The 12993-nt window shown below is 43.9% G+C and overlaps 1 protein-coding gene across 1 annotated transcript in view; it reads right to left on the bottom strand.

Moving 5' to 3' along the window:
• The window catches only part of RNF17 (ring finger protein 17), a 228577-nt gene that overhangs the window by 85475 nt on the left and 130109 nt on the right, over window positions 1-12993 (bottom strand). The window contains exons 26-28 of the mRNA XM_054015507.1: window positions 11821-11939; window positions 10919-11009; window positions 3020-3135 (exon numbers count right to left, since the gene is read on the bottom strand). Of these exons, the coding sequence (XP_053871482.1) occupies window positions 3020-3135; window positions 10919-11009; window positions 11821-11939 (326 nt within the window). The remainder of the gene's footprint in view (window positions 1-3019; window positions 3136-10918; window positions 11010-11820; window positions 11940-12993) is intronic.

Genomic DNA, 12993 nt, shown 5'->3' on the forward strand with positions numbered 1-12993 from the left:
TGTGGCGGGCAGTAGGGCTGGAGTCGGCTCCTGGGTCTGAAACTGACCCGATAGACTTCTGCAGGAGGAGCAGTTTCAGTTTAAGCTCCCTGTCCTTTCGTGCCCTGGAACTGAGTTTGGTACAGTGGGCACATTTTTGGGGAATGTGTGTTTCCCCCAGGCATTTTATACAATCAGAGAGCGGAATAGCGTCCTTACACGTAGAGCAGCGCTTAAAGCCTGTGGAGCCAGGCATGGTAGAAGCGGCTGCGAGAATTTTTTTTTTTTTTTTTTTTTTTTTTAAACAGCTAAAAGAACTAATGAGCTACACTAACAAGAACTGACAACAAACTAACTACTAGAACAGGTAATAGTAACAAAGTGAGGGATTTCCTAACGAGTCTGCTGAGCTCCGTCTCAGGCCGGGGACGGTAGAGAAGGAACTGAGGAGATTGGCCACGCATGCGCACTATTATCCTAGACTCACTGCGGGCGGCAGCCTCTGCGCATGTGTGGCCAGTACGAGTACTGCTACGAAAAGTCTCCGAGTGAAGGCGCAGGGACGCACCAACACCTAGAGTGGAGCACCCACAGGGACATCTCTCGAAGAAGAACATACGGTTGCACTGCTCATTTGATGAGCCTCTTAGCCAAAGACTTCAGTGGTTCCAGAAATAAAGGCTAATGTTGTTGAAATTGCAAAATACTTCTGTAACAACCACTTTGTAGCAGCTGCTCTGAAAAAAGTGGGAGGAACCAAGATGTGCGATGGAACTCAGTAGTGGACTGTTTTGATCACTATATCAAGAACTGGCCTAATCTGATGAACAATATTGTGAAAAAATAGATGGCACTGCCACAGCCAAAGTTCTAAACATTGGGCTTAAGTGAAATGTTGAACACGTGCTGAGTACCCGGAAGCCTATTTCTGTAGCCTTGAACAAAATGCAGGGAAATAGTTGTTTTATTGCTGACGCTGTTGAAATTTGGAAGGAACTGAGTGAGATCTTAAAAGAGAAATATGCAATGACAGAGTTAAATTATAAGCATTAAAAAAACGAATGGGACAAGCACTATCTCCAGCTCATTTTCTTGCAAATATTCTCAGTACTCGGTACCAGGGTCAAACCTTAACTGCTACTGAAGAGGAGATGGCTATGACATGGATATCAGCAATCATCCCTTCATAATGCCAACTATAATAAACTTCAGAGCTAAGGGTGAACCATTCAAGAAATATATGTTTGCTGATGATGTTTTAAAGGAAGTCACACCAGTGAACTGGAGGAAGTCACTTAAGAACTTGGATTCACAGACTGTTGAAGTGATAATCTCACTTTTAACAGCAGTAGCTTCTTCTGCCAGTGTAGAAAGAATATTTTCTTCCTTTGGACTAATTCATTCCAAATTGAGAAATCGTTTGGGACCTGAAAAAGCAGGAAAGCTCGTTTTTCTTTTCCAGATTATGAACAAACAGGAAAATGAAGGTGAAGATGACGGAGTTAGCTGCAGAAGCCAATATTTTAAGTTTCTCATGTTGACCTGGCTGACAGTTGATTTAATTTTTGTTTTTAAATATTTCATTTAACTATTTTAGTTAAAAATAAGTTTAACAAAAACAGACCTGATTTTAAAAAACTTGAATGTTTAAATTCAAAAATTCATGCACTTGTTTTGTTAAAATATTATGTTTGCTGTTGAAGAAAAGAATCCAGAATACATAACGTTGTTGTTTTAGTTAAATAAAACAATTTAACTGTCTGTCTGGTGATGTTCTCCTCCTAATAGAGCATGGCAAGAAAATCCTCCAAATATTAATGATTAACCTGTTGAACTGGAGATAGTTCACCTCCCAATGACTTCATAAATATCTGCTTCAGTTTCCTTTGGTAAATGAAGCAACCAAACAATCATTCATTTTCTGATATAGCTGTAAAACTAATCTGAAAAGTTTTCAAAATAAATCACTTTAAAAACATAGTGTGTACCTTCTAAAAACGAAACCTACATCTATCTCTGAGTTGTGAAGAATATGTATTAAGGTTATAACAACCAACAAGAATTCACTTTTATGTAGAAATCCATGATTAAATAGAGTCTTCCTGACTAGTGATTTAAATCAAATCCACCCTGACTGAGTAATAATTCATTTAAACTACAATACAGAACCCTATTTTCCACACCACTCAGAAGCAGTGCAAAGGCTTGGGGGACTGAGGGGTAACGGCGGAACTGAGGGAGAAGGATCCTTGATGTGAACTTGGAGGGTTGTTGGGTGTGGGTGGGAGAAGTATGGAACAGGCTTTTTTGGAGGGGTGGGGAGGGATTGTTAGGGAGCCTCCCGCATGCAGACCCTGATTGACCCCTAGCCTCTCCCACTTAGTTGCGCACATCTGCGCCTGTCCCCACTCCCTCTAACTCCATGGGTCTCTGCAGCTTCCTCCCCCATCCCCATGTGACCCTGCAGCCCCACTTCACCGTTCCCAGGCTCAACACTGTCATCCCACTAGCTCCTGAGCCCGCCCCCCAGTCTGTCCCCCCGCCCTCCTACTAGCCATTCTGAACCCCAGTCTGTGATCCCCCCAGCAGCCCCAAGTACCCACTCTTTCCTAACCGGGCTCTGCAGGCAGTGTGCTGTGATGAATTCCTGGGGGAATTCTGCAATACGCACAGAATTTCCCCTCCCCCAGACAGAAAATACATTTCTGCTCCAGAAGTGATGCAGTTCTGCCTTTTCCCCAAAAGAAGCCACTGTGGTGCCAGAACAGCCGGCTGCATTCATGCTGCTAGCTGTTCTGGTGCCACAGTGGCCTCTGGTGGGCGAAAGGCGGAATTGCAGCACTTCTTGGGCAGAAATATACTTTCTGCGGAAAAAAATTCTGCGGGACACATGAATTTTGCGCATCTGCAGAATTCCCCCAGTAATAGTTTTTGTTTTGCTTACAAAAGTAACACAAATGCCAATCTGTATATGTCAACTTTGGAAGTAACCTAACGGAGAAGATCTGAAATAATGTAATATTAAAAAGAATATCCATACCTTTTATTTCTGAAAGCCAGACCCTTTTTCATAAGATATTCAGAAATATCAATAAGCTGTCCTGCTTCATCACTGCAAAAAATTTTCACAGGTAGTGGTTCAGATCCATCATTTTCCTGAGAGGAATTTAAAATATGGAGGTTACTTACTGTAACTGGAAGTTGTTTGAGATCTCGTCCCTATCTGTATTCCACACGAGGTAACTATGAGCACCAGTGTCTGGAAATTCTTAATAGCAGCATCAGTTGACTCATACATGCTCCGTAGATCTCCTCGTGCTCCCAACTCAGGGTATTAGAGTCAATGTGGGTCAACGCCTCTCCAGTTCCTCCTTTTACCACAATCCCACAGGATCTGAAGCAGAGGGGATGGAGAACAGGTAGTGGAATACAGATAGGGACCTCACAACTCAAAGAACTTCCAGTTACAGTTAGTAACTTCCATTTCATCTTTGAATGATAGTCCCTATGCGTATTCCAAACGTGAGCGATTGTCAAGCAGTGTTCAGATTAGCGGTGGGCGTGAGAAAGTTGGTAGCAAAGATGTCTGCAGTGCTCAGATTTCACCATTGTATCTGCAGTTGAGACATGAACTAAAGCATAACTTGTTGTGAATGTATAGATCGAGGTGGGCAAACTTTCTGACCTGAGGGCCACATCTGGGAATAGAAATTGTATGGTGAGCCATGAATGCTCACAACATTGGGGTTGGGGTGCGGGCTCTGGTTGGGGCCAGAGATGATGAGTTCAGTGTGAGGGAGAGGGCTCCGGGCTAGGGAGTGGGGTGCAGGCTCCAGCTGGGGGTGCAGGCTCTGGGGTGGAGCTGGGGGATGAGGGTTTTGGGGTGTGGGAGGGTGTTCTGGGCTAGGACCAAGAGCTTCAGAGGGTAGGAGGGGGATCAGGGCTGGGGAGGGGGTTCGGAGGGCGAGAAGGGGTACAGGCTCTGGCTGTGGGCTCTGGGGTGGGGCTGAGGCTGGGGGATTTGGGGTGTGGGAGGGTGCTCCAGGCTGGGATCAAGGGGTTTGGAGGACAGGAGGGGGATCAGGGCTGGGGCAGGGGGTTGGGGCGTGGGGAGAGCCTCAGGAGTGCAGGGTCCGGGCGGTGCTTACCTCTAGAGGTTCCCAGAAGCATGTCCCTGCTCTTGCTCCATGGCTTCCAGGAGCCATGTGGAGCGTCCCTCGACCCTGTACCCTGGCTGGAGTGCCAGAGCGTGGCAACCCCCAGATCCTGCTCCCCAGCAGGAGCTCAAGGGCAAGCTTAAAACAGCTCGTGGGCCGTAGTATGCCCACCCCTGGTGTAGATGGAACTCCAGGTGTCCACCTTGTAAATGCCCTGCAGAGGAACGTCATATAGGGATGCTGTGATTGCATGGAGTGAGATCTCGCCATTGTGGCGATAAAATCTGTGATTTCCTAATGGGTTTGGTTCTTTGTATGTAGAATGTCAGAGCATGCCAGACATCGAGAGAGTGAAGTCCCTTGTCTTCAGCAGAAGCGGGGGGTTTAAGGACAAATACAATTAAGTGTATACTTTGTTTCTGAATTCCACATCAATCTTGGGGAAAAACTGGGGGTATATCCCAAGAGAAACCTCTTCTTTGTGGAAAATGGTTTAAGGAGAGTCCACCATGATGGCTCCAAGCTCGCTGACTCTCCTGGCTGAAGTGATATTTACTAAGAATGCTATCTTCATGAACAGGCGGGTCATGGAACATGTCAGCATGGGTTTGAAAGGGGGATCTGTGAGCATCAACAGGATGAAATTAAGGTCCCACTGAGGTGTAGGTTTGATCACTAGTGGGAAGGTACTGATTAGGTCTTTCATAAACCATACTGAAGCTGGATGAGTAAAGATGGGGAAGGCACTGATTGCTGCAAGGTGTACTTGCAACAGACTAATAGAGACCTTAGGACTTCAGGGACAGGAGATAGTCTAGGACAACCAAGATCCTTGCGGTGACTGAAGAATGTTGGTGGAGTTGTGCCCAGACCAAAAAAGCATCTCCATTTGACCAGATAGCAGGTTCTAGAAAAATATTTTCTACTTTTGTTGAGGACAGTCTGAACAGGGGCCAAGCATGGCATTCTATTTCCAAAGCCCATTCAAACACCAGGCGGAGAGAGCCCAGTCAGGGATGCTTCATTCTCCCCACCCCACCCTGGGTTAGGAAGTCTGGGAAAGGGTGGATCCTAATTGAAGAACAGGCCAACATTGTTAGAAGTTCTGTGAACCAGAATTGTCTGATTCTGTCACGACTAAGGCTGCGAGTCTGTCATGGAGGTCACGGAAGTCACAGATTCGTGACTTTCTGGGACCTCCGTGACTTCTGCAGCGGCCAGTGAAACTGGCGATGGTCATATGGCAGAGATGGCAAGGAAGGAGTGACCACTTCATCTGGGAATGATGAAGAGACGCCCGTTGGAACTGTTGGTACCTCTGGCTCCAAGTCCACCTCCTCCTCCTTGTACACCAACAGATCTGGTTGGCAGGAGGGACAGGAGCATCACAACTCTCAAGAAGGATCTGGATGCCTGCCATAAGGATCCTACTGACTCCAATGAGGCCAAAAAGAGGGATCAACTGGTTGTGGGGGATCACAGGAGAATCAGTACCAGAGGTCCCTGGAGGGTCATACCTGAAGGAATAGAGAACATGACTCCTTGACTGTCTCTGAAGAGATACTAAAGCAGCTATCCCCACTGACTCATTTGAGTCCGAAAACTGCTCCATCAGTAGGAGCAGGGATGTTGGTACTGAAGCACTCCTACCAGATGGGATGTCCTGGGATACCAATGTAGGCTCCTCCTCCAGAGTAATAAAATTCCTCAGAAGAGCCAGGCCAGATAGAAGTGGAGACTGTGGACAAAGGAGGAATAGATCCTCCAGTGGTAAGTAAGTCTCCATACGCCATGATGTCTGAGGGGTTCAGGCTGTCAAGCCAGATGGATTGGGTGCATCTACAGCAGCTCGATGGTCTTCACATGAACAAAGTGGTACCAACAATGGGCCTGGACCAGCGCATGTGGGGTGAACTGGCAAATGTCTGTCCTTATGCTTCAGTATCAACGTGATCGATGGAACCGGCAGATCTTTCTTTTTACGTGCTTTGTCCTCCAACTTGGAGGTCTTTAGCAGAGCTGGTTTGTTAGGTTTTGATCATGTCTCACTCAACCTGTACAGGCTCGGGAGGAAAGCAAGTCTCTTATGCACAGTCCTTGATGGGGCGGGGGGAGGGATGTCTGTCCTTATACCTATCAGATTACTCTCTACTCTCACGGGAAGTTCTGGATGACAAGTCCTTGGGCTTAGGCACTAGCAACTCCGTTCCCAAGCACATGTTTGAAAGGGCTCTGCTGGTTAGCTGAAGCCGATGTACAGGGGATCTCCCTGCCCCAGATCAGAGAGGGGCTTCATGGGTTTCTCAAGCGAAGCTCCTGGAGTTCTTGAGTTCTGGGTGAGAAAGAGCAACAGATACTGCACTTTGCAGAGATATGCACCTCACCCAGACAGTAGAGGCGGCGCTGATATTAGTCACTGATGGAGAAGTAGGGAGGGCAAGAGATGCAATTCTTGAATCCCGGGGCTCTGGGCATTGTCCTGGATCCAGGGAGGGTTCCTCAATCAGGGAGAAAGAAAACTCTCTATACTAACTATACTATGAACTTTAACTATTAAGCTAAGAAATATAACTATTTACAAATGTCTTTACAGGTTGTACAGAGAGTTGAAGGAGGACACAATTCTGACTCAGGTTGCGTGGTGGTAAGGAAGAACTGGAGAGGCATTGACCTGCACTGACTCTTATACCCTCTGTTGGGAGCACGAGGAGATCTATGGCTCAAGTGCAGACAAACTGACAGTGCTTTGAAGAATTTCCGGACTCAGGTGCATGGCACACATGCATACCCTATGTATGGAATACACATCGGGACCATCGCTGGAAGAAGAATGTTTGTTATGCAACACACATCCAATTAAAACCTTACATTTTCTTAAATACTTCCTTTTTTCAGTTTTAACTCTTTACATGTCATATTAGCAGCCTGCCTAGCCCTTTTGCAGAGGGCACTGCTCCCTATCGCAACCATTCATGACTTCTTCATATCTTGCTCTCTTCAGCTCCTGGCTGTCACAGAGACAGAGACCTGGATCTGTTCTGACACTGCCTTTTGCAGCTGTCATCTCTTAGGGAGGCCACTCATATGCTCCACCCTGGCTCAGACCAGGATGTGGATGTTAGACTTCCACTCTCCCATTCCTGTTGCTTCCAATCCCTCCTTTTTCTTCCCTTTCCACCTCTTTCTCCTCTTTTGAGCAGCACTGCATCTGACTAGTTCCCATTAGTCTTCCCCTCAGATTTTGACTCCTGGCTCTCTCTCCACCCCCCCTCCCACACTCATCCTTGGTCATTTCAACTTCCATATTGACAATCCATTTGAGCCCTTAGTTGCATGTTTTTTTGCCCACACTTCATTTGACCTGCAGCCCTCATTCAACTCGCTGACTCATGAAAACAGCCATTCACTTGACTTGGTCTTCATCAATCACTGCTTTTTCTCTCTCTCAGCCTTCTGTTGCTGAGTTCCCTCTCCCTGATCATCACTTGGTCTCTATCAGCACACCCCTCCCCATACACCCTGTCACTAGGCCTTTTGATGATCCAGCACTGATGACTTCTTGTCTGCCCTCAGCCCTCTCTTTCCTTTCTTCCCTGAATATAGTTGCTGATTCCCTCCATTGCTCATGATAGTGTACTGCTGACTCATTAGCTTCCTCCCATCCTGGCTAACCCCCAGCCCAGTACACTACCAACACTGCTCCTGTTCTCATGCTGTAGAGCATCTCTGGTGGAAATCCCTGCTGACTTCTTCAGTTACATATTTGTTCTCTCCTTTTTCAGTTCTGCTGTCTTTCTAGCTAAACAATTCTACTTCTCCAATTTAATTGATTCCCACGCCCACAATCCCAGACACCTTTTTACTACCTTTGACTCATCCTCAACCTTCTCTCCCTCCAGTTCTCTGTCTGCACAGGATCACACCAATTTTTTCTAAGAGAAAAATGACAGACTACACTGTGACCTTCCCCCTTCTCAACCCTCCTCCTCCTCAGTCAGACACAAATTAATCTTCAGCTTTCTTCCTTTAACCCCTCTACTTGCTCCAGTGACCCCATCCCATCTCCCTCATGCTCATTCTCATCCCCATGCCTTACTCTTCTCCTTACCCTCTCACTCTCCTCCAGCTCTTTTCCCTCACAGTACAAACATATTTTAGTCTCTCCCATCCTAAAAAAAAATCCTTGACCCCACTTACCTCTCCAACTACTACCCCATCTACCTTTCATCCCTAAGCTCATTGAATGTGCTGTTTATAATTGTTGTCTGGAGTTCCTCTTTTCTGATTCCACCCTAGACCCTTTCCAATTCAGCTTCTGCTTCTTGTACTCAACCGAAACTGATCTTACAATCTCTAATGACCTCTTCTTAGCAAAATCTCAGAAGCAGTATTCCATCCTCATTCTCCATGACTGGTCAGCTGCTTTCACCACAGTTGACCAGGCACCTCTTCTTGAAATCTTTTCCTCCCTTGGCTTCCATGACTGTCCTCTCCTGGCTTTCCTATTACCTCTTTAATCATTCCTTCAGCCTAGCCTTTGGAAGATCCTCCTCATCCCTCTACCAATAAACTTTCTGTGGTTGTTCCACAGGGCTCTATACTTGGTCCCTTTTTCTTTTTCCTCTACACATTATGTCTTGATAAATTGGTTTGCAGGGGAAAATACCATCTCTACATTTAAAGCTCACAGCTCTACCTCTCTATTTCAAACCTGTCTCCTTGGTCTGTCTCTGACATCTCAAGCTCAACATGATTAAAAACAGAGCTCTTAATCTTTTTCCTCCCAGCCTCCCTGCTACCTCCTTTCTTGATCACTGCTTGTCTCTCAGGTAACCAACCTAGGTGTCATCTTCAAGTTGGACCTCACCATAGGTCCTCATATTCAGGCTATGTATCTAACTCATCTCTTAGAAATGGACTTTCCTATTCACCCACACAGCTAAGACTCTTGTTCAGGCTCTCAGATTCTTGTGTGTCTTGATTATTGCAATATCCTTTTCTCTGGGCTTGACAAATGCAAATTTGCCCCACTCATATCCATTCAAAATGATGCTACAAAGATCATTTTCTTAGCCTTTTGCTTTGACTATGTCACCCTCCTCTTTGCACCTGTCCACTGGCTCCTCTTTCTCAATCTTATCACATAAGCTACTTGTCTTCACTTCCACATAAGCTACTTGTCTTCACTTCCAAGGCCCTTCATGACCTATCCACACGCTACCCATCATCTCTCATTCAATAAACAAAGATCAACTCCCAACTCCAATTAGCTCATGATGCCAGTTACCAATGTCCACTTGTTACATTTTCAAATAAGCACCTTTGTGCTTTTTCCTATGCTGACCCTCACTCTTGGGAGGAACTCCCCATGAACATCCACAAAGCCACCTCATTGTTTTCCTTCAAATCACTCTCAAACTCTTTTGCTGAGATACGTACAAAATATTTGACAACTGTTAGGTTGCTGGTGTGCCGAGACTACTGTCTATCATTCTGCCCAATATTATCTCATTGTTTCCTTGTACTCTCCCATCTGTCTGTACCCATCTGCTGTCTCTCATCTCAGACTTAATTATAAACTCTTTTGTTCTGCTTATACAGTGCTTAGAACTATGGGATCAAGGCCTCCAAGGCACTACAGTAATACAAATATTGCTATTCTTAATAATAGCAAACAAAATATATTCTTGGCCTCTGTGGCTACCTGGGCTTTCCAAAGCAGTCAATGATCCTACAACATGATCTTCAAGTTGCAACCCTGAGTCAAGTAAACTCACTCAGAGGGCTGATAAAATGTTTACTGTCTAATCTGGTTGCTTCTGCAACCTACAAGTATAATCTTTGTTTTAATCTGATAAATGACTATACAACCTAGTGCTCTTCAACAGCCTCTCTCTTAGGTCAGACACCGGGAAAGCTGATCAACAGCTATGTTGACAACTGTATTTCATTCACATTCTAAACGCACTATAGCCCACACCACCTCACTAGCTCTGCATTAAACTTGTATATATGACTGGCAGGAGGGGTTACAGAGTAGAACCCTGCCTTTCTCTATAGCAAAGATTACTTGGATAGACTATCAGATACCCACTACTCCTCTCTGGTTTCTCTCAGAAGAATGGAACTACTCAAGGGAAACCCTATCATGCCTGGGTCTGCAGATGTATCAATGATCTCAAAGGCTTAAACAAAAAGTAACCCAAAATATTTGCATTACATCCACTGCTAGCAAGGGTCAAGCACCAACATAATATCCATGCAATATTCAGGTCTAAAACCTGCTGTCAAGTGTAAAGGAAATTTCAAACTCAAATATTGCCACAATGTCCTTGCTACAATTTGATAACAGTGTTTACTAAAATGGGATAGGGCCATAACTGTTGAGATTGTCAGCTTCAAGAAAATGTTATGCCATTGCTAAGGAGCTAATACAGCCTTAAGAGAACTGAATATTTTGTATTCCCAGATATATGTATTAACGATCAATAGCAGACCAAACATATCCCAGTTTCACTAAACGATCTAGAAAGGACATAGGTTCAAACTTCAAGATATATCCTGAAATAGCAGCTTTAGTGAGCAACAATGAACAAAACTAAAGTAGAAATGACAGCACATTTGTCTCCACCAGGTATGTTTCTGCAATCACAGACTGATAATCTGTACAAATTTTAACTAGCATGTTTGATTAATGAAAATGTGATATGTTTAAGTAACTAAAAAGGGGCAAACAAGCCCAGGCAGGAATGTTATGTATATTTCTTATTTTGATTAAAGACCTGTATGATGATGTTTGCTATAGCTCCGGTGAGGTAATAGGAGATACAATCACAAGCTGTTGCTGTCCACTGCTTGCTCCCACCAGCTGGTCTAAAATGGAACAAATTAAATTCTGTTTTAGTAAAATAGAGAATATGATTTTAATAAAGGTCGTCAAGGTTTGCATATAAAAAAACTACCCACCAGCAAGACTGAAAAACTATCAAACCGCCCTTTTTAAGAAAAAAAATTATCCCACACAGTCAACTAAAAAGGAAGAGAAACAATAGTACCAGCTGCTCCAGGATCAAAAAGCATTGTTAGATTTTAAAGAGGAACACTAAAGTAGATTAAGATGGTCTCAAAAATAGAGAGATTTTGCAATATTTTATTAGGAAATGCACTTCAGAAATCCGTTAGAGACAGCTATATTAATGCAAGGTTAGATTTTCCCTCATTATTACAGGACACATTATTTGAAATGTATCCGGTGGTTCCCCTCTCCCTCCAGAGGTGGCATAGCTTACTCACTTGGGTAATGGGTGTTTGGCCTTCTCTCCCAATTCCTACAGCCTACAAGAGAAAAGAATCCTTCTGTCCCCCACCAACAGACCAGGAAAGGAAAGCCAAAATCCTCCCCTCATATTTCCAAAAGATCCAGTTATTAAGTTGCCTAGGAAGACCAAACTTTAAGTACAGATAAGAAGCAAGCCAGGGGAGCCAAGAAAACAAAGCATCTGTTCCCCCTGCCCTGTCCTGCAGCATGTCCAAAACTTAGTCCAAATCAAAGAACCTTTCCATCCACATCACAGTTTATGCTTTACTTGTATATGATCGGACATTAAAAAATACTTCATTAAAAAATTACAATGGCCCTCCCACTATCTTACAGCATTATTCCAATATACAAGGAATAAATTACCTTATATCTACCAAGGAGCACTCCAGTGCTAGTGCCCTAATTGGCTTCAACTTTTCATCAAGTTTTCTTAAACAATTGATGTTCATTATTTCTTTAGTACCAAAATCATACAACACTACCTGTGAAAGATAAAAGATCTGAAAAAAAGTTCTGAAAAAAAAAAAAAGATGAAATTCTCAACATAAACAGGATATATCCTCTTCTAAAACAAATGACATACCATGTATACAAATAAACTACAAAGGAATTTAAATACGTAAGTGAACAAAAATCAGAAAGGAAATCCAGACAATGGTTTTAAGAGAATATGAAGTATTTTCAAATATGAGGATAGGATGTATATGTAAGCTAAGAGGTCTGCTGGTCAAGAACCATTTTTTTAAAAATATTTTTAATTCCATCACATGTAATTTACTCTGCACTAGACTTGTGCTTCCCCAAATGTCCATTTTCTGAAGATGCTGTAAGTCTCTCCATTCATCAGACAATCATAAATGCCAGACTCCTATCTTCAAGGAGAGTTCCCATCTGCTCAGGTTTTACTGGAGATCTGACTGGCCTGATCCTCAAGTTTTTAAGGATAGCTCCGTTTCCTTCCATCCCCACTGAAGAGGTTGGCCTGGGCCACTGAATGCAGCAACTCCTGTATTGCAGGTCTGTTATACTATCACGAGAATCAGTGATCTGAGTAGAGTACTTGTGGCACCTTAGAGACTAACAAATTTATTAGAGCATCAATTTGTTAGTCTCTAAGGTGCCACAAGTACTCCTGTTCTTTTTGCGGATACAGACTAACATGGCTGCTACTCTGAAAAGTGATCTGAGTGTCAATGATCAATACTCACCTTTCACTGCCTTTTCTTAGCTCTGTGTACAATTAAGTTTTGCCGGTTTAACTATGCTGGTATAGTTAAAGTGCCTAGTTCCCTACCCCAGTGCAGATGCAATTATACTGGTATTAATTATTTCAGTTTGGGAAGTGCCTATCAGCCTCCTTTACACCAGAGTAACTGTGTCTACACTAGGGCTTTTACCAGGAAAGCTATGTTAGAAAAAATTACACCCCCAGTAACTCAGCATAGACCAGCCCTTAAAGAGATACGAGTGTGATGAAACAAGCATCAACATAGAATCATAGATTAGGGTTGGAAGAGACCTCAGGAGGTCATCTAG

Source organism: Malaclemys terrapin, chromosome 1 (assembly GCF_027887155.1).
Source record: "Malaclemys terrapin pileata isolate rMalTer1 chromosome 1, rMalTer1.hap1, whole genome shotgun sequence".
Lineage (NCBI taxonomy): Eukaryota > Metazoa > Chordata > Testudines > Emydidae > Malaclemys > Malaclemys terrapin.